Raw genomic sequence first — 24,303 nt, 5'->3', positions numbered from 1 at the left:
ATACGCCGACCTCCAACCGTCACTAATCTGACTTGCTGATTTCTGATGAAAAAGCTGGCGCCGTAGCAACTTCCTTCCTGGATGCTGTAATTGAAGTTCACCTTGAGAAAACTAGAGTATCGGCGCCATTTGCATTTCCTTGATAGACTACTTCCATGTACTATATTTGTAGACTACTTTTCAGTTGCTCTTTGATTACGTTTCGAAGTGCCAACCCATCAACCTTTAGCCATTGACCATAACCTCAATTTGTGAAATGCAATTGCTATTAGTTGTTCCCCCCACCCCCCACCCAAAAAAAAGAAAAAAAAATCTGCTACTAATGGACCTTTTAGTGCATTGAAGATAGGAAATGAAACTTGAGAGGAAGAAGGAACTAACTAGCACTAAAAATTACTTAGAAAATATAAGGTATTTGCATTTGTAACTTCGTTAAGAACAACCCTACTCAGAATACATGATGAGTTCGTGATTGTCATGGTGTGGTATCATTTTCTCTAGTAATGTCATCCAACATTTTAGCTATAGAAGCATCATCGAAAACATAATTTCTCACATCAAATATATCATCGATATCATCCCCTGCTGGTGAACTTGCGTCTGCCATGTCCCTGGCACTTCGTGGTTCAGCTGTACTTGGAAAATTTTCGATGGCAGCCATGTCATCAGCAGTGTTCTTGTCTACCAATGAACTCTCATGTAATTGAACGTCCAAGGATGCTTCGGGAACAGCAAGCTCATTGGCAGCGTGGAAGGGCTGCTCTTGCGTCAAATTCCTCCTCGGTGGTTCAACATCGCATTGGCGAGGAGTTGTGCTTGCCGATGAAGTCCATTCTGGCTCTGCATGATGGGAGTAATGTGGAAGTTGATTTCTGGAAGGATCATTAGCCATCATAGTCTGTTGCTTCGCAACCCAAGTAGATCCTTGATTATAACTATGCATCCCAACATAAAAATTTGGAGAGCTCAATGGATTGATGCTAGCCATCCCACTTCCACTCCACTGAACTTGTGTCGTTTGGCATGCATACATACTTCCTCGTGTGGAAGATTTCAAATAATTTGCTGCAGGTTGAGTCCATCCACTCGAATGCATAGGAGGATATGGGGTCGCGGTGAAGGGAGCAAAGATTGGTTGGGTGAAGGAAGGCATAGGCCTTATCTCTCGCAGTGGATGAATCTCGGTTGATCTCTCGAATCTCCGCAAGTGAGTTCGATGCCTTTGCATACACAAGTAGGATATGGTTTTTCCTTGGTAAGAAAACTAGAAACCAGCTAGTGTCCGGGGCACATAAATACATTATGTTGACCCGAATACCAAACAAGAAAGGTAGGAAATATCCTTGTAAACTCGTAATAAATAAGATTTCTTCTTTCCATTTTTCGATGGCATTATGCAATAATTCAGATAATTCTGTAAGCATTAAGCATTGATACAGTAGAAACTAATACTTCTTGGAAACAAATTAATATCATCTCACATGAATCTAGAGTTTTGGTTGATGGACCTCAACGTAGGGTTTTATTTAGGAGTTTCTTATCCATAGACAATCTATTTTCCATATTTCTCGGCAATTTTAATGCTGCATCACTGAATGATTGGTCAACATAATAATATAGACAATAAACAAGAAAAAAAAATAATGCAGAAAATTTAAAGAGCAGACATCAGACCTGAAGGCGATTTGAAACTTGACTCAGGGTAAGACCCTCAACTCCCATCAGCTCATATACCCTGCTAGGAGGAGCACCTGCCAACAAAAAGGAGTGTTAGATAATGCAAAAACATGATGAGGCGAACCTAAAAAACACGTATAGTTGTGGAAGAGTTCGAGCATTCTTACGTTCTCCTACTAGCACAGTAGCAAGCAGAAACCTTTGGTGGAGCTCGAAATCCCATTCCAAGCGTGCCTGCTTTGGCTTTTCAGAACCACCACCTTCTTGCCTCTTCCGAATAAATTCATTTTTCCCAGAGCTTCCACCTTTTGGTGTCTTTAAAGAGCATGAAGCGCCAGCTTGGCCGACCTCTTCAATGTTAGGTTGGCTCCCCACGCTCTCAGATCTCTGTTCCTTGTGTTCCCTCTGAAACCATGCCTTCTGAGAAACAACCCCAAAATCGGTGATAGTTATGGGCTTTGTTAGGTGCAAGCAAGCACCATGGTGAAGCGATTCATGTCTAATTTTATCATCATCGTAAGCGCACATCGCTGCATAACAAGATTTACAAGAAGATCAGAGTCATGGAAAATAGTAAAATGAAAAAGGAAAGAAATTAGAAGACCAAATGAGATTGGTGCTACTTACTGATGATGGGTAGGTCCAATTCATTCACAAAATGCTTCAGCATATCGAAGTTCTTTGAGCCAATCAAGCAGATTTCAAGTAGAAGGAGATCAAATTTTTCCCTCTGTTCTCGCAGTGTGCACAAGGCTTTATATACATCGTCAAAGGATAGAACTAACAGAAAGTAATTAATTGAGAAACGAATGAGGTCAGTCTCATCATTATCGTCGAGCTAATTCTGGCCAGGTAGCTAGCAAGGTGTATGAAATGCCGTCGTTTTGCTACATATGTGTCAAGTTCTTCAAAAAGAGAGAGAGAGAGAGGGTAAGGGGGAGACATTACTGACACTACCTAAACGTGACACGCTTTTTGAGAGAAAGATGTTACTAACACTATATAAATGTGCCAAGTTCTTTAAAAAATAAGAGAGAGAGAGAAAGACATTACAAATGCTACATAAAAGCGCACTGGCCAAAGACTGAGTGTCAAGTAACAACAAATTAATGTTTTGTTTTTGACTCATTTCTAAAGCGATGCACTGAGATATGCACTGAGAGAAACGTTACTAAAATAAGACTCAATCTCATGTGCCAACAAATTGAGGTATTGTTCGTGTGAAAGATAGAAGCTGATGATGGCTACGGTTAGGAAAAATTATACCCCACAATGCCATCAACCACAACTAATCATTTCTAAAGTGAAGCACTGAGAAATGTGCTTGATGAATGAGATTCATAAAAACACAACTCCAACAATGGTGCACCGAGATATGTGTTTGATGAATAAGATTCATATGGACGAGCGGTTATGATTTGTGACGTGCACGGCCATATAGTGCAAACAATGTAGGATGCACGGTCACATCGTGCACATGTGCATACGATGCCACTTATGATGAACATCGTTGCAGTCATACATGTAAATGGTGCACAAAAAATAAATTATAAGCTTAGAATTTTGTAATCAAATGAGACTTTTTCCAGGCTAGGACGAGCTATTCCTCACCCAAACCCGCCGCGCATCTACTTGGGCCGTAGCCCAGTCCTCCAGGCAAACCGAGCTACGCTTGTAAAAAGAGCAAAAAAAGGGCTTTGAAGCTAAATGAGGAGATCGATTAATATTGCTTCATATGAAATTTTAAATAGAAAAAGGCTTCTCTGCTTACCATTGAGAAGAAGGGAAAACGGGGAAAGGGTGAATAGATGTTTTTTTTGGTGGAAAAGGAAATAGAAAATGGGCAAAACCCCAGAAGTTGCAACTTACCTCAATCACCAAAAACAAAAATTCCATGTTTTTGACTAGGTTGTTTAATTCTCCCATCATTATCCCCCAGTTCCCCTGCTCCCAAATTAAGAAGAAAAAAAAGAAACAAAACAAGAAACATATAAAACATCCAAACAGTAAGAGAGTAAGAGAATAAATATCGGAAAGAAAAATAAAAGGAAGAAATATAATACAAAATCATAACAACAAACATTATGACAGGAACGATCCCCACCCACATGCTCGCATAGTTAAGAATCAATGATTTAGTTTATATATGAAGCTTAACAACATATCACCTTAATGTCAACCAAAAGAAAACAACATCATATCTTGAGAAACAAAATGTACCTTCACACTAGAAAGTAGAAAGTATCCTCGTAATGACCTTAAGGCTTACAGAATCATCATTGACAACCACAATTTGAATCCTTTGAAATAGGCCTTGGTTTTCGAAGGCTGTTTCCATGGAGGGCTAAAATGAGCTATGGAGGCTACCAAGAAGAGTGAAAAGAGAGACACCTTTGAGGTGAGGCAACATGGTGTGGTTTCTTATAGATAAAAGAAAGAAGACAGGTGATAGCAGATGAAAAAGCAGGATATATGAAAACAAAAGCAATAATTTTTTTTAGTAAAATTTTTGAACTTCTACAAGATATCTGTCGTGCACCACTTTATGTACTTTTTTGAATGTATATGTGCCCTAATTTGTCAACTTCATGGAAAAAAAATCAGAACTCAACAAAAATATGTTGTTACCAAAATAACACAGAGAAAAAAAACATGAAGGGCATTGTTGTGAAAAATGTTGCAAGCAAGGACATTACAATTTGGTAGCAGGGTAGTTTGGTCATTTTGTTAAATAATGTATAGGATGAAAGTAATGTCATATGATTATTTTGTAAATATAAATTTGTTTTGATAATTTTTTCATTAAATTTTTTTTGGGTAATGATTTTTGGTCCATTAAAATAAACAAAGGAAAGCTATATCTAATTTTAAAGATAAAAGCAATCAGTACAAAATTTTACCAGAAGTAATAAACAACGAAAAATGATTCTAGAATTTTTTTAAAAAAAGAGAAGTTTTTAGGCAATTTCTTAAAATATTTATTAGCTAAAGAAAATATCATTTGTAAAATAGGAAAGAACAAGATGTATTTTTGAGCTAGATTAAATGATACTAATAAAAGTTCACTATATAGAAATTCCACCTCTTATTTGATTCCTAATTTACTGGCATATTAAAAAAAATTATGACGATGTTGAAAATCTAATATTTTCAAAGATACAATTGTCAGAACTCCTAGATTTAGAGAAGTTTCTTTTGTCGCTTTGTGAACGTTCGAGAAATCCACTAGATTAGCTAAACCCTATCTACACTGATGGTGTTCTCCTAATAAAGAGGAATAACTAACTTTTAGGTGGTATGAGATCTCAATGGGCACGACAAGGCATGTCGTGTTGCAAGTGTTTGTCGTTTTGTCTCTTTTTTCCTTAAAACTAGAAGGGGAGGAACCTAAGCCAATATTAATATCAACGTGGGATTTGAATGCAAGTCGTAAACCCTAGCAATTTCCATTTTATCATGCAAGAGTTTGATATCACTTAGACATATGTTAGTTGCCATTCTTTTTCAGTAAAATGTTAACTTCTAGTACAGTAAACTAGTATACATTTATCCATGTGAGCTAAATGATTTAGGTCTTTCAAAGCATGTTTCTTGTAATTTCTATATTTTTTTAATGCTTGTTACTTTTCTAATGCTTGTTAGTTTTCTAATGCTTGTTTCTTTCACCCGGCTCCCATTTATATTTCATAATTTAACAAATTTGTGATCCATCAAGTGCAATACTATCGATGATAAGATAAACATATGCATAAGAAATAAGCAATGAAGGGTTACCTATAAGAGTATGATTAAAAAGAGAAAGAAAAATTAACTAATGGTATTATGACCTAGGAATGTTCTAGGGTTAAGTAGTCATTGTAGTTTGAACTTAATTAGAAAATATAATGTATTTGCATTTGTAACTTCATTAAGAACAACCCTACTCAGAATACATGATGAGTTCGTGATTGTCATGGCGTGGTATCATTTTCTCTAGTAATTTCATCCAACATTTTAGCTATAGCAGCATCATCGAAAACATAATTTCTCACATCAAATATATCATCGATATCATCCGCTGCTGGTGGACTTTTGTCTGTCATGTCTACTGGTTGAGTCCATCCACTCGAATGCATCGGAGGATATGGGGCCGCGATGAAGGGAGCAAAGATTGGTTGGGTGAAGGAAGGCATTGGCCTTATCTCTCGTAGTGGATGAATCTCGGTTGATCTCTCCAATCTCCGCAAGTGAGTTCGATGCCTCTGTATACACAAGTATGATATGGTTTTTCCTTGGTAAGAAAACTAACCTGAATACCAAACAAAAAAGGTAGGAAAGATCCCTGTAAACTCGTAATAAATAAGATTTCTTTATTCCATTTTTCGATGGCATTATGCAATAATTCAGATAATTCTGTAAGCATCAAGCATTTTTCTTGGAAACAAATTAATATCATCTCACATGAATCTAGAGTTTTGATTGATGGACCTCAACGTAGGGTTTTATATAGGAGTTTCTTATCTATAGACAATCTATTTTCCATATTCCTCGGCAATTTTAATGCTGCATCAGTGCATGATTGGTCAACATAATAATACAAACAATGAACAAGAAAAAAAATAATGCATGAAATTCAAAGAGCAGACATCAGACCTGAAGGCGATTTGAAACTTGACTTATGGTAAGACCCTCAACTCCCATCAGCTCATATATCCTGCTAGGAGGAGCACCTGCCAACAAAAAGGAGTGTTAGATAATGCAGAAAAGATGATGAGGTGAGCCTAAAACACACGTACAGTCATGGAAGAGTTCGAGTATTCTTACGTTCTCCTACTAGGGCAGCAGCTAGAAGAAACCTTTGGTGGAGCTCGAAATCCCATTCCAAGTGTGCCTTCTTTGGCTTTTCAGAACCACCACCTTCTTGCCTCTTCCAAATAAATTCATTTTTCCCAGAACTTCCACCTTTTGGTGTCTTTGAAGAGGATGAGGCGCCAACTTGGCCGACCTCTTCAACGTTAGGTTGGCTCCCCACGCTCTCATATCTCTCTTCCATGTGTTCCCTCTGAAACCATGCCTTCTGAGAAATAACCCCAAGATCGATGATAGTTATGGGCTTTGTTAGGTGCAAGCAAGCACCATGGTGAAGCGATTCATGTCTAATTTTATTATCATCGTAAGCGCACATCGCTGCATAACAAGATTTACAAGAAGATTAGAGTCATGGAAAATAGTAAAATGGAAAGGAAAGAAATGAGAAGACCAAATGAGATTGGTGCGACTTACTGATGATGGGTAGGTCCAACTCGTTCACAAAATGCTTTAGCATATCGAAGTTCTTTGAGCCAGTCAAGTAGATTTCAAGTAGAAGGAGATCAAATTTTCACAAGGCTTCATATACATCGTCAAAGGGTAGAACTAACAGAAAGTAATTAATTGAGAAACGAATGAGGTCAGTCTCATCATTATCGTCGAGCTAATTTTGGCCATGTAGCTAAAAAGGTGGATGAAACGCTGTCGTTTTGCTACTTATGTGTCAAGTTCTTCAGAAAAAGAGTGAAAGAGAAGGGGGGGGGGGGGGGGGGGGGGATGTTACTGACACTACCTGAACGTGACGCATTTTGAGAGAGAGAGACGTTACTAACACTACATAAATGTATCAAGTTCTTTAGAAAAATAAGAGAGAGAGACGTTACAAACGCTACATAAAAATGCACTGGCTACAGACTGAGGGTCATGTAACAACAAATTAATGTTTTGTTTTTGACTCATTCCTAAAGCGATGCAATGAGATACGCACTGAGAGAGACGTTACTAAAATAAGACTGAGTCTCGTGTAACAACAAATTGAGGTATTGTCCGTGTGAAAGATAGAAGCTGATGATGGCGACGGTTAGAAAAAATTATACCTCACAATGCCATCAACCACAACTGATCATTTCTAAAGTGAAGCACCAAGAGATGTGCTTGATGAATGAGATTCATAAAAATACAACTGCAGCAGTGGTACACCGAGATATATATTTGATGAATAAGATTCATATGGACGAGCGATTATTATTTGTGCACGGCTATATAGAGCAAACAATGCAGGATGCACGGCCACATCGTGCACACGTGCATACGATGCCCACTTATAATGAACATCGTTGCAGTCTTACATGTAAATGGTGCACAAAAAATAAATTATAAGCTTAAAATTTTGTAATCAAAAGAGACTTTTTCCAGGCTAGGACGAGCTATTCCTCACCCAAACCCGCCGCGCATCTACCTGGGCCGTAGCCCAGTCCTCCGGGCAAACCGAGCTACGCTTGTAAAAAGAGCAAAAAAAGGGCTTTGAAGCTAAATGAGGAGATCGATTAATATCGCTTCATATGAGATTATAAATAGAAAAAGGCTTCTCTGCTTGGAAAGGGAGAATAGATGTTTTTTTTGGTGGAAAAGAAAATAGAAAATGGGCAAAACCCCAGAAGTTGCAAACTTACCTCAATCACCAAAAACAAAAATTCCATGTTTTTGACTAGGTTGTTTAATTCTCCCATCATTATCCCCCCAGTTCCCCTGCTCCCAAATCAAGAAAATAAAAAGAAACAAAACAAGAAACATATAAAACATCCAAACAGTAAGAGAGTAAGAGAATAAATGTCGGAAAGAAAAATAAAAGGAAGAAATATAATACAGAATCATAACAACAAACATTATGACAGGAATGATCCCCACCCACAAGCTCGCATAGTTAAGAATCAATGATTTAGTTTATATATGAAGCTTAACAACATATCACCTTAATATATGTCAACCAAAAGAAAACAACATCATATCTTGAGAAACAAAATGTACCTTCACACTGGAAAGTAGAAAGTATCCTCCTAATGACCTTAAGGCTTACAGAATCATCATTGACAACCACAATTTGAATCCTTTTGAATAGGCCATGGTTTTCGAAGGTTGTTTCCATGGAGGGCTAAAATGAGCTATTGAGGCTACCAAGAAGAGTGAAAAGAGAGACACCTTTGAGGTGAGGCAACATGGTGTGGTTTCTTATAGATAAAAGAAAGAAGACAGGTGATACCAGATGAAAAAGCAGGATAGATGAAAACAAAAGCAATAATTTTTTTTAGTAGAATTTTTGAACTTCTACAAGATATCTGTCGTGCACCACTTTATGTACTTTTTTGAATGTATATGTGCCCTAATTTGTCAACTTCATGGAAAAAAAATCAGAACTCAACAAAAACATGTTATGTTACCAAAATAACACAGACAAAAAAACATGAAGGGCATTGTTGTGAAAAATGTTTCAAGCAAGGACATTACAATTTGCAACCTCGACTACTTTTCCTCAATATTTGTGGTAGATTTGGTAGCAGGGTAGTTTGGTCATTTTGTTAAATAATGTATAGTATGAAAGTAATGTCATATGATTATTTTGTAAATATAAATTTGTTACAAGTCCTTGCATAGGATTATTCAATGATTTTGAAAGACTTTATTTGTTTTGAGATATCACAAGTATAGAATAATTTAGTTACCAATTGTATTTCCCTAATTCTATTTGCCAATAGATTGGTTGATTACTCCCACATTTAATTGTAAGAAGACCAAAATGCCCTTGCACATAAGAATTCAATAACAGGGTTATTTCTCCCTTTTATCCCCCTGCTTAACATCCATTCTCAACATTTTATAGAAGGTAGAGTGCATTTAAGGAGTGCAACAATAAGCACATTACTAAAGGAGGTTGATGTAAAAACAAATGCAAGTGCTTTTGTGCGAACTAATTTTGGCATGAAGTATTTATGCAATGGTTGCAGGCGTGTGTTTGATTCTGTCATTTGAGATTAAAGCTAATTAAAGCACGTCACATGTGACACAATTGGCCTTGAAAAACAAAATGCCCAGCTCCAAAGTAGAGAAAGGGGAGGGAGCAGGAAGAAGTGCAGGGAAGAAGAACCAAGAATTTCTATTCTCCACTCAGGCGGCGCTAAACAGCAATATTATTTTATTCTTAGACGTATGAAATTTGATTCATTCTGAATGCTTAGTTTACGTCAACTGTAGTGTTTAAACTTTAAATACTGACTGTTATAATAATTCCAGAGAGAGAATGAGGCATTATATAATACATATTAACGACAATATTTAAATAATAGTCATTATTAGAATGACTATCATTCGCAATAACTGTTGTATGATGAAATAAGATTTGGCATTTATATTCTATCATGAAAAGATGCTATTGAATGAGTCATGATTTTAATGATGAGATCATGCTTTCTTATTAATTTTTTCTTTCAGACATTTTGGGTAATCCGGCCTATATTTTTATTGGGGCGAAGTTGTGACTCTAATTGTAAATGGGTCCAAATATGGTTAAATGCATGCGTTGGATCGAACCCAATCTGTCGGCCCGAGTCATCTAAATCAAATTACTATAATTCGAAGTAGCTTCCTGCTCAGTTCTTAACTTGGTCAAAAGCACGACTATGTACCTACTGGGCCCCTTGTGCCATCAAGGCATGTTGTTGCTTTGTCTATTAATTTGGCTCAGCATTTCAACTCGAGCAGCTTTGCCGAAATCAAAGTACATGAAAGACATTATCAATATTATCTGACAACTATGAAGAGATGTTTGCAACTGCTTCAGCACTTCGTGGTCCATCTATGGTTCGAAAAGGTGGAGGACAGCGAGGTCATCAATATATCTGCTGCAAATTGACCTTTTAGTGTATTGAAGATTGGATATGAAACATGAGATGAAGCAGGAGCTAACAAGCACTAAAAATTAATTAGAAAATATAAGGTATTTGCATTTGTAACTTCATTAAGAACAACCCTACTCAGAATACATGATCAGTTCGTGATTGTCATGGCGTGGTATTATTTCTCTAGCAATTTCATCCAACATTTTAGCTATAGCAGCTTCATCGAAAACATAATTTCTCACATCAAATATATCATCGATATCATCCGCTGCTGGTGGACTTTCGTCTGTCATGTCTACTGGTTGAGTCCATCCACTCGAATGCATAGGAGGATATGGGGCCGCGATGAAGGGAGCAAAGATTGTTGGGTGAAGGAAGGCATTGGCCTTATATGTCGCAGTGGATGAATCTTGGTTGATCTCTCCAATCTCCGCAAGTGAGTTCGATGCCTCTGCATACACAAGTATGATATGGTTTTTTCTTGGTAAGAAAACTAACCTGAATACCAAACAAGAGAGGTAGGAAAGATCCTTGTAAACTCATAATAAATAAGATTTCTTCTTTCCATTTTTCGATGGCATTATGCAATAATTCAGATAATTCTGTAAGCATCAAGCGTTTTTCTTGGAAACAAATTAATATCATCTCACTTGGATTTAGAGTTTTGATTGATGGACCTCAACGTAGGGTTTTATATAGGAGTTTCTTATCTATAGACAATCTATTTTCCATATTCCTCGGCAATTTTAAAGCTACATCATTGCATGATTGGTCAACATAATAATACAGACAATGAACAAGAAAAAAAAAATGCAACGAAATTCAAAGAGCAGACATCAGACCTGAAGGCGATTTGAAACTTGATTTAGGGTAAGACCCTCAACTCCCATCAGCTCATATATCCTGCTAGGAGGAGCACCTGCCAACAAAAAGGAGTGTTAGATAATGCAGAAAAGATGATGAGGCGAGCCTAAAACATGCGTACAATCGTAGAAAAGTTCGAGCATTCTTACGTTCTCCTACTAGCGCAGCAGCTAGCAGAAATCTTTGGTGGAGCTCGAAATCCCATTCCAAGCGTGCCTTCTTTGGCTTTTTAGAACCACCACCTTCTTGCCTCTTCCAAATAAATTCATTTTTCCCAAAGCTTTCCACCTTTTGGTGTCCTTGAAGAGGATGAAGCACAAGCTTGGCTGACCTCTTTGACGTTAGGTTGGCTCCCCACGCTCTCAGATCTCTCTTCCTTGTGTTCCCTCTGAAACCATGCCTTCTGAGAAACAACCCCAAGATCGGTGATAGTTATGGGCTTTGTTAGGTGCAAGCAAGCACCATGGTGAAGCGATTCATGTCTAATTTTATCATCATCGTAAGCGCACATCGCTGCATGACAAGATTTACAAGAAGATCAGAGTCATGAAAAATAGTAAAATGGAAAGGAAAGAAATGAGGAAACCAAATGAGATTGGTGCTACTTACTGATGATGGGTAGGTCCAACTCGTTCACAAAATGCTTCAGCATATCGAAGTTCTTTGAGCCAACCAAGCATATTTCAAGTAGAAGGAGATCAAATTTTCCCCTCTGTTCTCGCAGTGTGCACAAGGCTTCATATAACATCGTCAAAGGGTAGAACTAACAGAAAGTAATTAAATTGAGAAACGAATAAGGTCGTCTCATCATTATCGTCGAGCTACTTCTGGCCAGGTAGCCTAAAAAGGTGTGTGAAACCCCGTCGTTTTGCTACATATGTGTCAAGTTCTTCAAAAAAAGAGAGAGAGGGTGGGGGGAGACGTTACTGGACACTACCTGAACGTGGCGCGCTTTTTGAGAGCGAGAGACGTTACTAACACTACATAAATGTGTCAATTCAATAGAAAAAATAAGAGAGACGTTACAAACGCTACATAAAGTGCGGTCAGTCTCACTATTATCGTCAAGCTAATTTTGGCCAGCTAGCTAAAAAGGTGGTATGAAACGTCGTCGTTTTCCTACGTATGTGTCAAGTTCTTCATAAAGAAAAGAGAGGAGGGTGGGTGGGTGGCTAGGTGGGGAGACATTACTAACACTATCTGAAACATGATGACGCTTTTTGAGTGCGAGAGACGTTACTAACACTACATATATGTGTCAGTTCTTTAGAAAAATGAGAGGGAGAGAGACGTTACTAACACTACATAAAAGTGTGCTGGCCAAAACATTACATAAAAGCGCACTGGCCAAAGGTTGAGTGTCATGTAACAACAATTAATGTTTTGTGTTTGACTCATTCCTAAAGCGATGCACTGAGATATGTATTGATGCACTGAGAGAGACGTTACTAAATAATACCTGGTTTCATGTAACAACAAATTAAGGTTTTGTCCATGTGAAAGATAGAAGCTGATGATGGTTGCGGTTAGGAAAATTATACCCACAATGCCATCACCACAACTGATTATTTCTAAAGTGAAGCACTGAGAAATGTGCTTGATGAATGAGATTCATAAAAAATACAACTCCAGCAGTGTGCATCGAGATATGTGTTTGATGAATAAGATCCATATGGACGAGCGGTTATAATTCGTGACGTGATGGCTATATAGTGCAAACAATATAGAATGCACGGCCAATCATGCACACGTGCATACGATGCCACTTATATTAAACATCATTGCAGTCTTACATGTAAATGGTGCACAAAAAATAAATTATAAGCTTAGAATTTTGTAATCAAAAGAGACTTTTTCTAGGCTAGGAGGTGCTATTCCTCACCCAAACCCGCCCACCTCCACCTGGGTCGTTGCCCAGTCCCCGAGGCAAATTGAGCCATGCTTGTAAAAGCAAAAAAAAAAAAAAAAAAGGCCTTGAAGCTAAAAGAGGAGATCGATTAATATTGCTTCATATGAAATTTTAAATAGAAAAAGGCTTTGCTGCTTACCATTGTGAAGGAGGAAAAAAGAGGAAGGGAGAATGAATTTTTTTTTTGTGAAAAAGAAAATAGAAAATGGGTAAACCCTAGAAGTTGCAACTCACCTCAATCACCAAAACAGTAAGACAGTAGAGACTAAATATCGGAAGAAAACAAGGAAAAATATGGTACAAAATCATAAGAACAAACATGATGAAAGGAATGAACCCCACCCACATGCTCTCATAGTTAAGAATCGATGATTTAGTTTATATATGAAACCTAACAACATATCACCTTAATGTCAACCAAAGAAAACAACATCATAGCTCGAGAAACAAATGTACCTTCACACTGGAAAGTAGAAAGAATCCTCGTAATGACCTTAAGGCTTACAGAATCATCATTGACAACCACAATTTGAATTCTTTTTAGTAGGCCATGGTTTTCGAAGGTTGTTTCCATGAGGGCTAAAACGAGCTATGGAGGCAACCAAGTAGGTGAGAAGAGAGACACCTTTGAGGTGAGGCAACATGGTGTGGTTTCTTATAGATAAGAGAAAGAAGACAAGTGATCCAGATGAAAAGGCAGGATGGATGAAAACAAAAGCAATAATTTTTTTTAGTAGGAATTTTGAACTTCTACAAAGATATCTGTTGTGCACCACTTTATGTACTTTTTTGAATGTATATGTGCTCTAATTTGTCAACTTCATGGGAAAAAAATCAGAACCTAACAAAAATGTTATGTATAAATAACACACAAAAAAAAACATGAAGGGCATTGTTGTGAAAATGTTGCCAGCAAGGACTTACAATTTGCAACCTCACCTATTCTAATAATTACATTAGAAACGTAGATTTGTAGCAGGGTAGTTGGCATTTTGTTAAATAATGTATCATATATATGACAGTAATGTCATTGATAATTTGTAGGTATAAATCTGTTTCGATAATTTTTCCATTAAATTTTTTTGGTAATGATTTTTTGTCCTTAAACAAATAGAGCTATGTCTGACTTTAAAGATAAAGCAACCGGTACCAAATTTTACTAGAGTGATAAACAACCAAAAATGATTCTAGATTTTTTTTTTTTAAAAAAAAGAGAAGTTTTAGGCAATTTTTAAAATATTTATTAGCTAAAGAAATATAATTTGTAAATAGAAGAAACAAGATGTATTTTGATATAGATTAATGATACTGATAAAGTTACTATATGAAAATTCCACTCTTATTTGATTCCTAAATTACTGGCATATTAAAAATTATGACGATGTTGAAAATCTAATATTTCAAAGATACGATTGTCAGAACTCCTAGATTTAGAGAGTTTCTTTTGTCGCTTTATAAAGTTCGAGATATCTATTATTAGCTAACCCTATCTGCCTGATGATGTTCTCCTATAAAGGGGAATAGATAAACTAATTCTAGGTGGTATGAGATCTTAATGGGCCACAAGGCATGTCGTGTTGCAAGTATTGTCGTTTGTTATTTTTTTCTTAAAACTAGAAGGAAGGAACCTAAGCCAACATTAATGTCAATGTGGAGTAAGAACCCTAGCAATTTCCATTTTATATGCAAAAGTTTAAAATCACTTAGACATTATGTTAGTTGGCATTCTTTTTCAGTAAAGCGATAACTTTTGTACAGTAACTAGTTTATGTCAAGAGCTTTTTTCTTCCGTTCGATCACCATAGAGCATGAGAAAATCAAATTATGTGCAAATTTTCTGCTATCATTATATGCATGACCTAAGATTTAGGGTCTTTCAAAGCATGTTTCTTGTAATTTCTATATTTTTTAATGCTTGTTATTTTTCAAATGTTTGTTTCTTTCAGTCGCTTCCCCTTTATATCTCATAATTTAACAAATTTGTGATCCATCAAGTACAATACTATCAATAATAAGATAAATATATGTACAAGAAATAAGCAATGGAGGGTTGCATATAAGAGTATGATTAAAAAGAGAAAGAAAAATCAACTAATAGTATTATGACCTAGCAATGTCCTATGGTTAAGTAGTCATTGTAGTTCGAGCTTAACTCTTACTCATAGATCAATCTGTTCCACGTTACCTATACAAGTCCTTGCATATATAGGATTATTCAATGATTTTGAAAGAGTTTTTTGTTTTGAGATATCACAAGTATAGAATAATTTAGTTACCAATTGTATTTCCCTAATTCTATTTGCCAATAGATTGGTTGATTACTCCCACATCTAATTGTAAGAAGACCAAAATGCCCTTGCACATAAGAATTCAATAACAGGGTTATTTCTCCCTTTTATCCTCCTGCTTAACATCCATTCTCAACTTTTTATAGAAGGTAGAGTGCATTTAAGGAGTGCAATAATAAGGACAAGCGCCAGCTAGCACATTACTAAAGGAGGTTGATGTAAAAACAAATGCCAGTGCTTTTGTGCGAACTAATTTTGGCATGAAGTATTTATGCAATGGTTGCAGGCGTGTGTTTGATTCTGTCATTTGAGATTAAAGCTAATTAAAGCACGTCACATATGACACACTTGGCCTTGAAAAACAAAATGCCCAGCTCCAAAGTAGAGAAAGGGGAGGGAGGAGGAAGAAGGGCAGGGAAGAAGAACCAAGAATTTGCATTTAGAGACTTTGTGAGGAGCACAAGAAACCTTTTATAAATTGACAGTGAACTCTTATTAAAGGTTAACATATTTCTGTTTCATTTCTCGCCTTTATGCTTAAGAACCAAAATATGAAGATATTTTGAATTAATTTGAATAATATATTTTTTTCTGAAAAAATAAAGCTCTTATATATTGAAGGGTGGTGAGAGATTATTGGTTGGACGAGATCACCTGTTGAGCAATGGACCTGTAACAACCCAAAACCTCATCCAAAATGGCTAGTCGGAAGATATTATTTGGATTCATTGATCTTGTATAAGTACCCAAGATCTACCCATTGAATAACCGATGTGGGACTAAACACACGCCCGCACGGGTTCTCACATACTCCCTCCGTTCAAGCCCTGACGTTCTCGTCAGGCTAAGGATTCAAATCTAATCACAAACACCACGATTGGCCCGTTGTCAGCCCCAATAAATTCGTGCTGCAGTGTTCCCTAGTCCACATAGGTTATAGGCCAGATCCGCTCTGATACCATTTGTAACAACCCAAGACCTCACCCAAAATAGCTAGCCGGAAGGTATTATTTGGATTCATTGATCTTGTATAAGTACACAAGATCTACCCAATGAATAACCGATGTGGGACTAAATACACGCTCGCACGGGTCCTTATAGGACCGGTCCAAAAATAGACAAAAAAAGACAGAAGGAAAAAGGGAGACGTTTTGTGCATGTTGGTTCATAGTTAGATGAATCTGGTTCAATTAAAAAAAATAGTGCAGCAGAGGAGAGGATGCGGATCTTATTGTTTGATGACATTCTCTAATGTCTAAAATGACAAACTTAACCCAAGATGTTTCTATTAATATAGTTTAATATTTTTCAGATGGGTTTGTAAATAATGATAAGCTGAGGTGTTATGTGTAATTTTAATAAAATATTAGCTCTCACATCCGATTTTTGTTTTTTTTCAGACTTCTTGCGTTCGTTTGCAAGCAAGGCCTCAAAAATTAAAATCCAAGCAGGAGGGGCACTTGCCATCCGGTCATCCGGGCGGCGAGCGGGGCCCACTGCTCTCCGGCGAGCTTGGCGCTCCAGTAGTACAGCCCGTTGGACGTCGGACACGACGAGCAAATCTCCGCCATCGATGGCGCGATGCACTCGTTGAACACCGCCACCACCAGCCATCCGATCGGCGCCGGCGCCGGCCCACCAGTCATAAAAAAAATGTTCCACGCTCTTTTCTTTTCTTTTCTTTTCTTTATTTTTTTTAAAAGATGCATTTAGTATCCTACAGACAATTTTGGAGATTCTGGGAAAACTATATAAATCCTTACGAAATGATGCTCTCATATGCTTTTAATGTTAATAAATCTCGTATACTCTTCGGAGCCAGTTATCTCCAAGTCATTCAGTAAAAATCCCATCTATTGGGTCTACAAGTTTGTCCAGGTTTAAAATAAATGGCCTAAGTTCGAAAGAGTTGACTTACATGAAAACAGATGGGAGAAATTCAAGCTTCCAAAATTAAAACAAATGCTGTTAAGTAATTTTATGCCATTACTGAGATTTTCGACCCATCTTAGCCTTCTCCCCGCTTTTTTTTTTTTTCACTCTTTCGATCGGCAGGATCAGACTATTCAAATTGTTGGATTGCTCGTAAATCTGGATTGTTCATGGCTTACTGACACGCAAATGTTGTTTTGTTGTTTAGTTTTATTTTTTGCATGGATATTTTTCTAAAATTTAAATTTGCATACATACCTTCTTAAAATTATATTTTATTTTTACCTTTATAAAATACTATTTTTGTACCAATGCTCCAAATATAATGATTTTTCTAACACCGTTAATTAAAAATTATATTTATTTTAATTAAAAATAAAATTTTATAATTATTTTTTGTCCTCCATCACGATCATCTTATAAATGTTTTCTCTTCACACATATACCTATTAAAATATTTTAGTCATTTTAATTTAAAACTATTAATTTTTTAATGGGTTAGATGGCGTGGGCACGTTATGCAAAAACTAGGATTAAAAAAAAAGTAGAATAACAAATTAAGTATTTTATGAGAGAATACAAAAAAAAAAAATATCAATTTTGAGAGGATATTCATATAAAATTTAATATTTAGGAACGGTATTCACGCAAAAAAAAAAAAAATTGTTGCCATCGTGTTAAGAACGCTAGGTAGGTGATTAAAAGGGGCTCGGCTGTACCCTTCTACAATTAGAATTCATATTGGGAGTAATGTCTTGCACGTGGATCTTCTCTCAGAAGGTGGATGCGCTTAAGCTTTGGTAGGGTGTTTACGCATTAATTTGAGCAGTTCCACTTTCAATTGGTTGCAGGGGATGGAGGTTCAAATCCATTTGGAATTCAAAGATATTGTTTGGTCAAGAAAGATGATTCATTATATCTGTTTATAACCAAGAAAAAAAAGATCATATGGTTGTTTTTGAAGATCGAACTGCTAAAATAAAGATATCACACCAACATGGAAAAAAGAATTCTAATTGGTAGCTTAAATAAAGAACAAATTCCTGAAAGGTCTCTCAAAGCAGTATTTTCTGAAACACTAATGCGTGGAGACATCTTTTCAACTGACAGCCGGTTGGTATTGCTTTTAATAAAAAATCTTTTTTTTGTACAACGACGCGACATAAAACATGCATCAATGCAGCCAACAAAATCAAAAAAAAATCTGACAGAAAAAAAAGAACCAATCGCTTGATTCTTCTAAAAAGTCATCCAATCGCACACTGTTCGCCTCCGATAAATATGGATGGCCCAAAAAAAGTCATACCCCTCGCTAGTCTTTGAGTGTCGTGGAGCAGCGACTGCTAGTCGCATTGCTATGCCGACCTCGAATCCACTCGTCACCGTGTCGAGTCTTTCTTCGAGGTAAATGCAAACCGCCCAGAACATACCTCATAGGAGTGTCCTCTCACGCAGCTTTAAGCTCAAAGCCAATGATAGAAGTGTCAAAGATCCGCAGCCTCCGGGCCTCAAGTCTGGCATTGTGCTATCTGATGACAAAGCCCCCCCCGTTGCCTCCTCCTCAGAACACTGTGTTGTCGAAATTCATCTTAAGAAACTAGAAGGTGGGAACTCTCAGGAGACAAAGCAATCATGATCGTTGAAAAAGATGAGCAGGTGTCCTAGATGTCTCTAGCCATCCCAGAAGAAATCATCATAGTGGTACTGATAATCTCCGTCGCATGAAGCAATGCTTTCTCCACCACTATCCTCAGGTGCACCCACCTATCCCAAGATCCGGGTGTTCTTATCTAGCCATATATGATAAGCCAGATAGGCACATCCGATTACCCGCTTCATGGAACTAAGCCTCCTCGAGGATGCCTTCAAAAAAGCCAGAATCCTCGGTTAGAGACATACTTTGCCCGGAGTTGAGGACAACCATCGCGCACCTCCAATATGGACTGCCCGCGGGGGCATCTAAAGAAGATATGATAGATGGTCCTCTATATCGGACATCTCGTAGACTAGAGAGACTCTCACTCTAGTGGCCAGCACTTTTCTGGTTTTGAGATTAAACATGATGATTGGAGTGGATGCCAATCTCCAGATTTAGCTCCCATCAAACGACATTTTTATCTGCCTTTCCATATGTTCTATTCTCCACTCAGGCGGCGCTAAACAGCAATATTATTTTATTCTTAGACGTATGAAATTTGATTCATTCTGAATGCTTAGTTTACGTCAACTGTAGTGTTTAAACTTTAAATACTGACTGTTATAATAATTCGCAGAGAGAATGAGGCATTATATATACATATTAATGAAATATTTAAAAAATAGTCATTATTAGATGACATCATTTTAATAACTGTTGTATGATGAAATAAGATTTGGCATTTTATATTCTATCATGAAAAATGCTATTGAATGAGTCATGATTTTAATGATGAGATCATGCTTTCTTATTAATTTTTTTTTCAGACATTTTGGGTAATCCGGCCTATATTTTGATTGGGGCGAAGTTGTGACTCTAATTGTAAATGGGTCCAAATATGGTTAAATGCATGCGTTGGATCGAACCCAATCTGTCGCCCGAGGTCACGAATGAGGTAGTAAACACCATCTAAATCAAATTACTATAATTCGAAGTAGCTTCCTGCTCAGCTCTTAACTTGGTCAAAAGCACGACTATGTACCTACTGGGCCCTTTACCATCTAGGCATGTTGTTTGTTTGTCTATTAATTTGGCTCAGCATTCCAACTAGAGCAGCTTTGCCGAAATCAAAGTACATGAAAGATATTATCAATATTATCTGACAACTATGAAGCCATGTTTGCAACTGCTTCAGCACTTCGTGGTCCATCCATGGTTCGAAAGGTGGAGGACAGCGAGGTCATCAATATATCTGCTGCAAATCGACCTTTTAGTGTATTTGAAGATAGGATATGAACATGAGATGAAGAAGGAACTAACAAGCACTAAAATTAATTAGAAAATATAAGGTTATTTGCATTTGTAACTTCATTAAGAACAACCTACTCAGAATACATGATCAGTTCGTGATTGTCATGGCGTGGTATTATTTTCTCTAGCAATTTCATCCAACATTTTAGCTATTAGCAGCTTCATCGAAAACATAATTTCTCACATCAAATATATCATCGATATCATCCGCTGCTGGTGGACTTATCGTCTGTCATGTCTACTGGTTGAGTCCATCCAGCTCGAATGCATAGGAGGATATGGCGCGCGATGAAGGGAGCAAAGATTGGTTGGGTGAAGGAAGGCATTGGCCTTATATGTCGCAGGTGGATGAATCTTGGTTGATCTCTCCAATCTCCGCCAAGTGAGTTCGATGCCTCTGCATACACAAGTATGATATGGTTTTTCTTGTAAGAAAACTAACCTGAATACCAAACAAGAGAGGTAGGAAAAGATCCTTGTAAACTCATAATAAAATAAGATTTCTTCTTTTCCATTTTTCGATGGCATTATGCAATAATTCAGAATTCTGTAAGCATCAAGCGTTTTTCTTGGAAACAAATTAATATCATCTCACTTGGATTTAGAGTTTTGATTGATGGACCTCAATGTAGGTTTTATATAGGAGTTTCTTATCTATAGACAATCTATTTTCCATATTCCTCGGCAATTTTAAAGCTACATCATTGCATGATTGGTCAACATAATAATACAGACAATGAACAAGAAAAAAAAAAATGCACGAAATTCAAAGAGCAGACATCAGACCTGAAGGCGATTTTGAAACTTGATTTAGGGTAAGACCTCAACTCCCATCAGCTCATATATCCTGCTAGAGGAGCACCTGCCAACAAAAGGAGTGTTAGATAATGCAGAAAAGATGATGAGGCGAGCCTAAAACATGCGTACAATCGTAGAAAAGTTCAAGCATTCTTACGTTTCTCCTACTAGCCGCAGCAGCTAGCAGAAATCTTTGGTGGAGCTCGAAATCCCATTCCAAGCGTGCCTTCTTTGGCTTTTTAGAACCACCACCTTCTTGCCTCTTCCAAATAAATTCATTTTTCCCAGAGCTTCCACCTTTTGGTGTCCTTGAAGAGGATGAAGCGCCAGCTTGGCCGACCTTTTTGACGTTAGGTTGGCTCCCCACGCTCTCAGATCTCTCTTCCTTGTGTTCCCTCTGAAACCATGCCTTCTGAGAAACAACCCCAAGATCGGTGATAGTATGGCTTGTTAGGTGCAAGCAAGCACCATGGTGAAGCGATTCATGTCTAATTTATCATCATCGTAAGCGCACATCGCTGCATGACAAGATTTACAAGAAGATCAGAGTCATGAAAATAGTAAAATGGAAAGGAAAAGAAATGAGGAAAACCAAATGAGATTGGTGCTACTACTGATGATGGGTAGGTCCAACTCGTTCACAAATGCTTCAGCATATCGAAGTTCTTTGAGCCAACAAGCATATTTCAAGTTAGAAGGAGATCAATTTTTCCCCTCTGTTCTCGCAGTGTGCACAAGGCTTCATATACATCGTCAAAGGGTAGAACTAACAGAAAGTAATTAATTGAGAAACGAATAAGGTCAGTCTTATCATTATCGTCGAGCTACTTCTGGCCAGGTAGCTAAAAAGGTGTGTGAAACCCCAGTCGTTTTGCTACATATGTGTCAAGTTCTTCAAAAAAAGAGAGAGAGGGTGGGGGGAGACGTTACTGACACTACCTGAACGTGGCGCAGTTTTTGAGAGGGAGAGACGTTACTAACACTACATAAATGTGTCAAATTCTTTAAGAAAAATAAGAGAGACGTTATAAACGCTACATAAAGTGCGGTCAGTCTCACTATTATCGTCAAGCTAATTTTGGCCAGCTAGCTAAAAGGTGCATGAAAGTCGTCGTTTTCCTACGTATGTGTCAAGTTCTTCATAAAGAAAGAGAGAGAGGGTGGGTGGGTGGCTTAGGTGGGGAGACGTTACTAACACTATCTGAACATGATACGCTTTTTGAGTGCGAGAGACGTTACTAACACTACATATATATATGTCAAGTTCTTTAGAAAAATGAGAGGGAGAGAGACGTTTACTAACACTACATAAAAGTGTGCTGGCCAAAACGATTACATAAAAGCGCAAACTGGCCAAAGGTTGAGTGTCATGTAACAACAAATTAATGTTTTGTGTTTGACTTATTCCTAAAGCGATGCACTGAGATATGTACTTTGATTGCACTGGAGAGACCGTTACTAAAATAATACCTGGTTTCATGTAACAACAAATTAAGGTTTTGTCCATGTGAAAGATAAAGCTGATTGATGGTTGCGGTTAGGAAAAATTATACCCCACAATGCCATCAACACAACTGATTATTTCTAAAGTGAAGCACTGAGAAATGTGCTTGATGAATGAGATTCATAAAAAACACAACTCCAGCAGTAGTGCATCGAGATATGTGTTTGATGAATAAGATCCATATGGACGAGTGGTTATAATTCGTGACGGTGAATGGCTATATATAGTGCAAACAATATAGAATGCACGGCCAAATCATGCACACGTGCATACGATGCCCACTTATATTAAACATCATTGCAGTCTTACATGTAAATGGTGCACAAAAAATAATTATAAGCTTAGAATTTTGTAATCAAAAGAGACTTTTTCTAGGCTAGGAGGTGCTAATTCCTCACCCAAACCCGCCCCACCTCCACCTGGGTCGCTTGCCCAGTCCCGAGGCAAATTGAGCCATGCTTGTAAAGCAAAAAAAAAAAAAGGCCTCGAAGCTAAAAGAGGAGATCGATTAATATTGCTTCATATGAAATTTTAAATAGAAAAAGGCTTTGCTGCTTACCATTGTGAAGGAGGAAAAAAAGAGGAAAGGGAGAATGAATTTTTTTTTGTGAAAAAGAAAATAGAAATGGGTAAAACCCTAGAAGTTGCAACTCACCTCAATCACCAAAAACAGTAAGACAGTAAGAGACTATAATATCGGAAAGAAAACAAAGGAAGAAATATGGTACAAAATCATAAGAACAAACATGATGAAAGGAATGAACCCCACCCACATGCTCTCATAGTTAAGAATCGATGATTTAGTTTATATATGAAACCCAACAACATATCACCTTTAATGTCAACCAAAAGAAAACAACATCATAGCTCGAGAAACAAAATGTACCTTCACACTGGAAAGTAGAAAGAATCCTCGTAATGACCTTAAGGCTTACAGGAATCATCATTGACTACCACAATTTGAATTCTTTTTAGTAGGCCATGGTTTTCGAAGGTTTGTTTCCATGGAGGGCTAAAACGAGCTATGGAGGCAACCAAGTAGAGTGAGAAAGAGAGACACCTTTGAGGTGAGGCAACATGGTGTGGTTTCTTATAGATAAGAGAAAGAAGACAAGTGATGCCAGATGAAAAAGGCAGAATGGGATGAAAACAAAAGCAATAATTTTTTTTTAGTAGAATTTTGAACTTCTACAAAGATATCTGTTGTGCACCACTTTATGTACTTTTTTGAATGTATATGTGCTCTAATTTCGTCAACTTCATGGGAAAAAAATCAGAACCTAACAAAAACATGTTATGTTACCTAAATAACACACAAAAAAAACATGAAGGGCATTGTTGTTGAAAAATGTTGCCAGCAAGGACATTACAATTTGCAACCTCACCTATTCTAATAATTTACAATTAGAACGTAGATTTGGTAGCAGGGTAGTTTGGTCATTTTGTTAAATAATGTATCATATATATGACAGTAATGTCATATGATAATTTTGTAGGTAATAAATCTGTTTCGATAATTTTCCATTAATTTTTCTTCGGGTAATGATTTTTTGTCCCTTAAACAAATAGAAGCTATGTCTGACTTTAAAGATAAAAGCAACCGGGTACCAAATTTTACTAGAAGTGATAAAACAACCAAAATGATTCTAGACTTTTTTTTTTTAAAAAAAAAAGAGAAGTTTTAGGCAATTTTAAAATATTTA

General features: G+C 37.1%; 2 protein-coding genes and 1 long non-coding RNA gene across 3 annotated transcripts; all 3 read right to left on the bottom strand.

The window, feature by feature from the left end:
- Positions 1–393: 393 nt before the first annotated feature.
- Positions 394–4,450, bottom strand: LOC120110983 (two-component response regulator ARR18-like). The gene is made up of 3 exons (XM_039127096.1): positions 2,305–4,450; positions 1,845–2,207; positions 394–1,751 (listed from the first exon to the last, which is right to left on the bottom strand). Exons 1-3 carry the CDS (start codon positions 2,345–2,347, stop codon positions 1,669–1,671), a joined length of 489 nt encoding a protein of 162 aa, XP_038983024.1. The 5' UTR covers positions 2,348–4,450; the 3' UTR covers positions 394–1,668.
- A 134-nt stretch (positions 4,451–4,584) lies between these two features.
- On the bottom strand, positions 4,585–7,146 carry LOC120111212 (two-component response regulator ARR18-like). The gene is made up of 4 exons (XM_039127773.1): positions 6,940–7,146; positions 6,481–6,843; positions 6,310–6,386; positions 4,585–5,918 (listed from the first exon to the last, which is right to left on the bottom strand). The coding sequence occupies exons 1-4, from the start codon at positions 6,980–6,982 to the stop codon at positions 5,628–5,630; spliced, it is 774 nt and encodes a 257-aa protein (XP_038983701.1). The 5' UTR covers positions 6,983–7,146; the 3' UTR covers positions 4,585–5,627.
- A 3,197-nt stretch (positions 7,147–10,343) lies between these two features.
- LOC120111211 lies at positions 10,344–11,955 on the bottom strand. Its single transcript, XR_005512290.1, has 4 exons — positions 11,832–11,955; positions 11,372–11,735; positions 11,201–11,277; positions 10,344–10,809 (listed from the first exon to the last, which is right to left on the bottom strand). It is a non-coding gene; the product is annotated as an uncharacterized LOC120111211 (long non-coding RNA).
- Positions 11,956–24,303: the final 12,348 nt, after the last annotated feature.

This window comes from Phoenix dactylifera, chromosome 6 (assembly GCF_009389715.1).
Source record: "Phoenix dactylifera cultivar Barhee BC4 chromosome 6, palm_55x_up_171113_PBpolish2nd_filt_p, whole genome shotgun sequence".
NCBI lineage: Eukaryota > Viridiplantae > Streptophyta > Magnoliopsida > Arecales > Arecaceae > Phoenix > Phoenix dactylifera.
The sequence above is the reverse complement of the archived record's forward strand: the minus strand, read 5'-3'. Positions and strand labels throughout refer to the sequence as shown.

Excerpts from the sequence above, each read along its gene's own strand:
- LOC120111212 (XM_039127773.1), bottom strand. The coding sequence starts at position 6,982 with ATGCTAAAGCATTTTGTGAACGAGTTGGACCTACCCATCATCA. Across the intron at positions 6,844-6,939 it reads GTTGGACCTACCCATCATCA|CGATGTGCGCTTACGATGAT; the intron begins GTAAGTCGCACC and ends CTTGTTATGCAG. Across the intron at positions 6,387-6,480 it reads TGCTGCCCTAGTAGGAGAAC|GTGCTCCTCCTAGCAGGATA; the intron begins GTAAGAATACTC and ends TTTTGTTGGCAG.
- LOC120110983 (XM_039127096.1), bottom strand. The coding sequence starts at position 2,347 with ATGCTGAAGCATTTTGTGAATGAATTGGACCTACCCATCATCA. Across the intron at positions 2,208-2,304 it reads ATTGGACCTACCCATCATCA|CGATGTGCGCTTACGATGAT; the intron begins GTAAGTAGCACC and ends CTTGTTATGCAG. Across the intron at positions 1,752-1,844 it reads TACTGTGCTAGTAGGAGAAC|GTGCTCCTCCTAGCAGGGTA; the intron begins GTAAGAATGCTC and ends TTTTGTTGGCAG.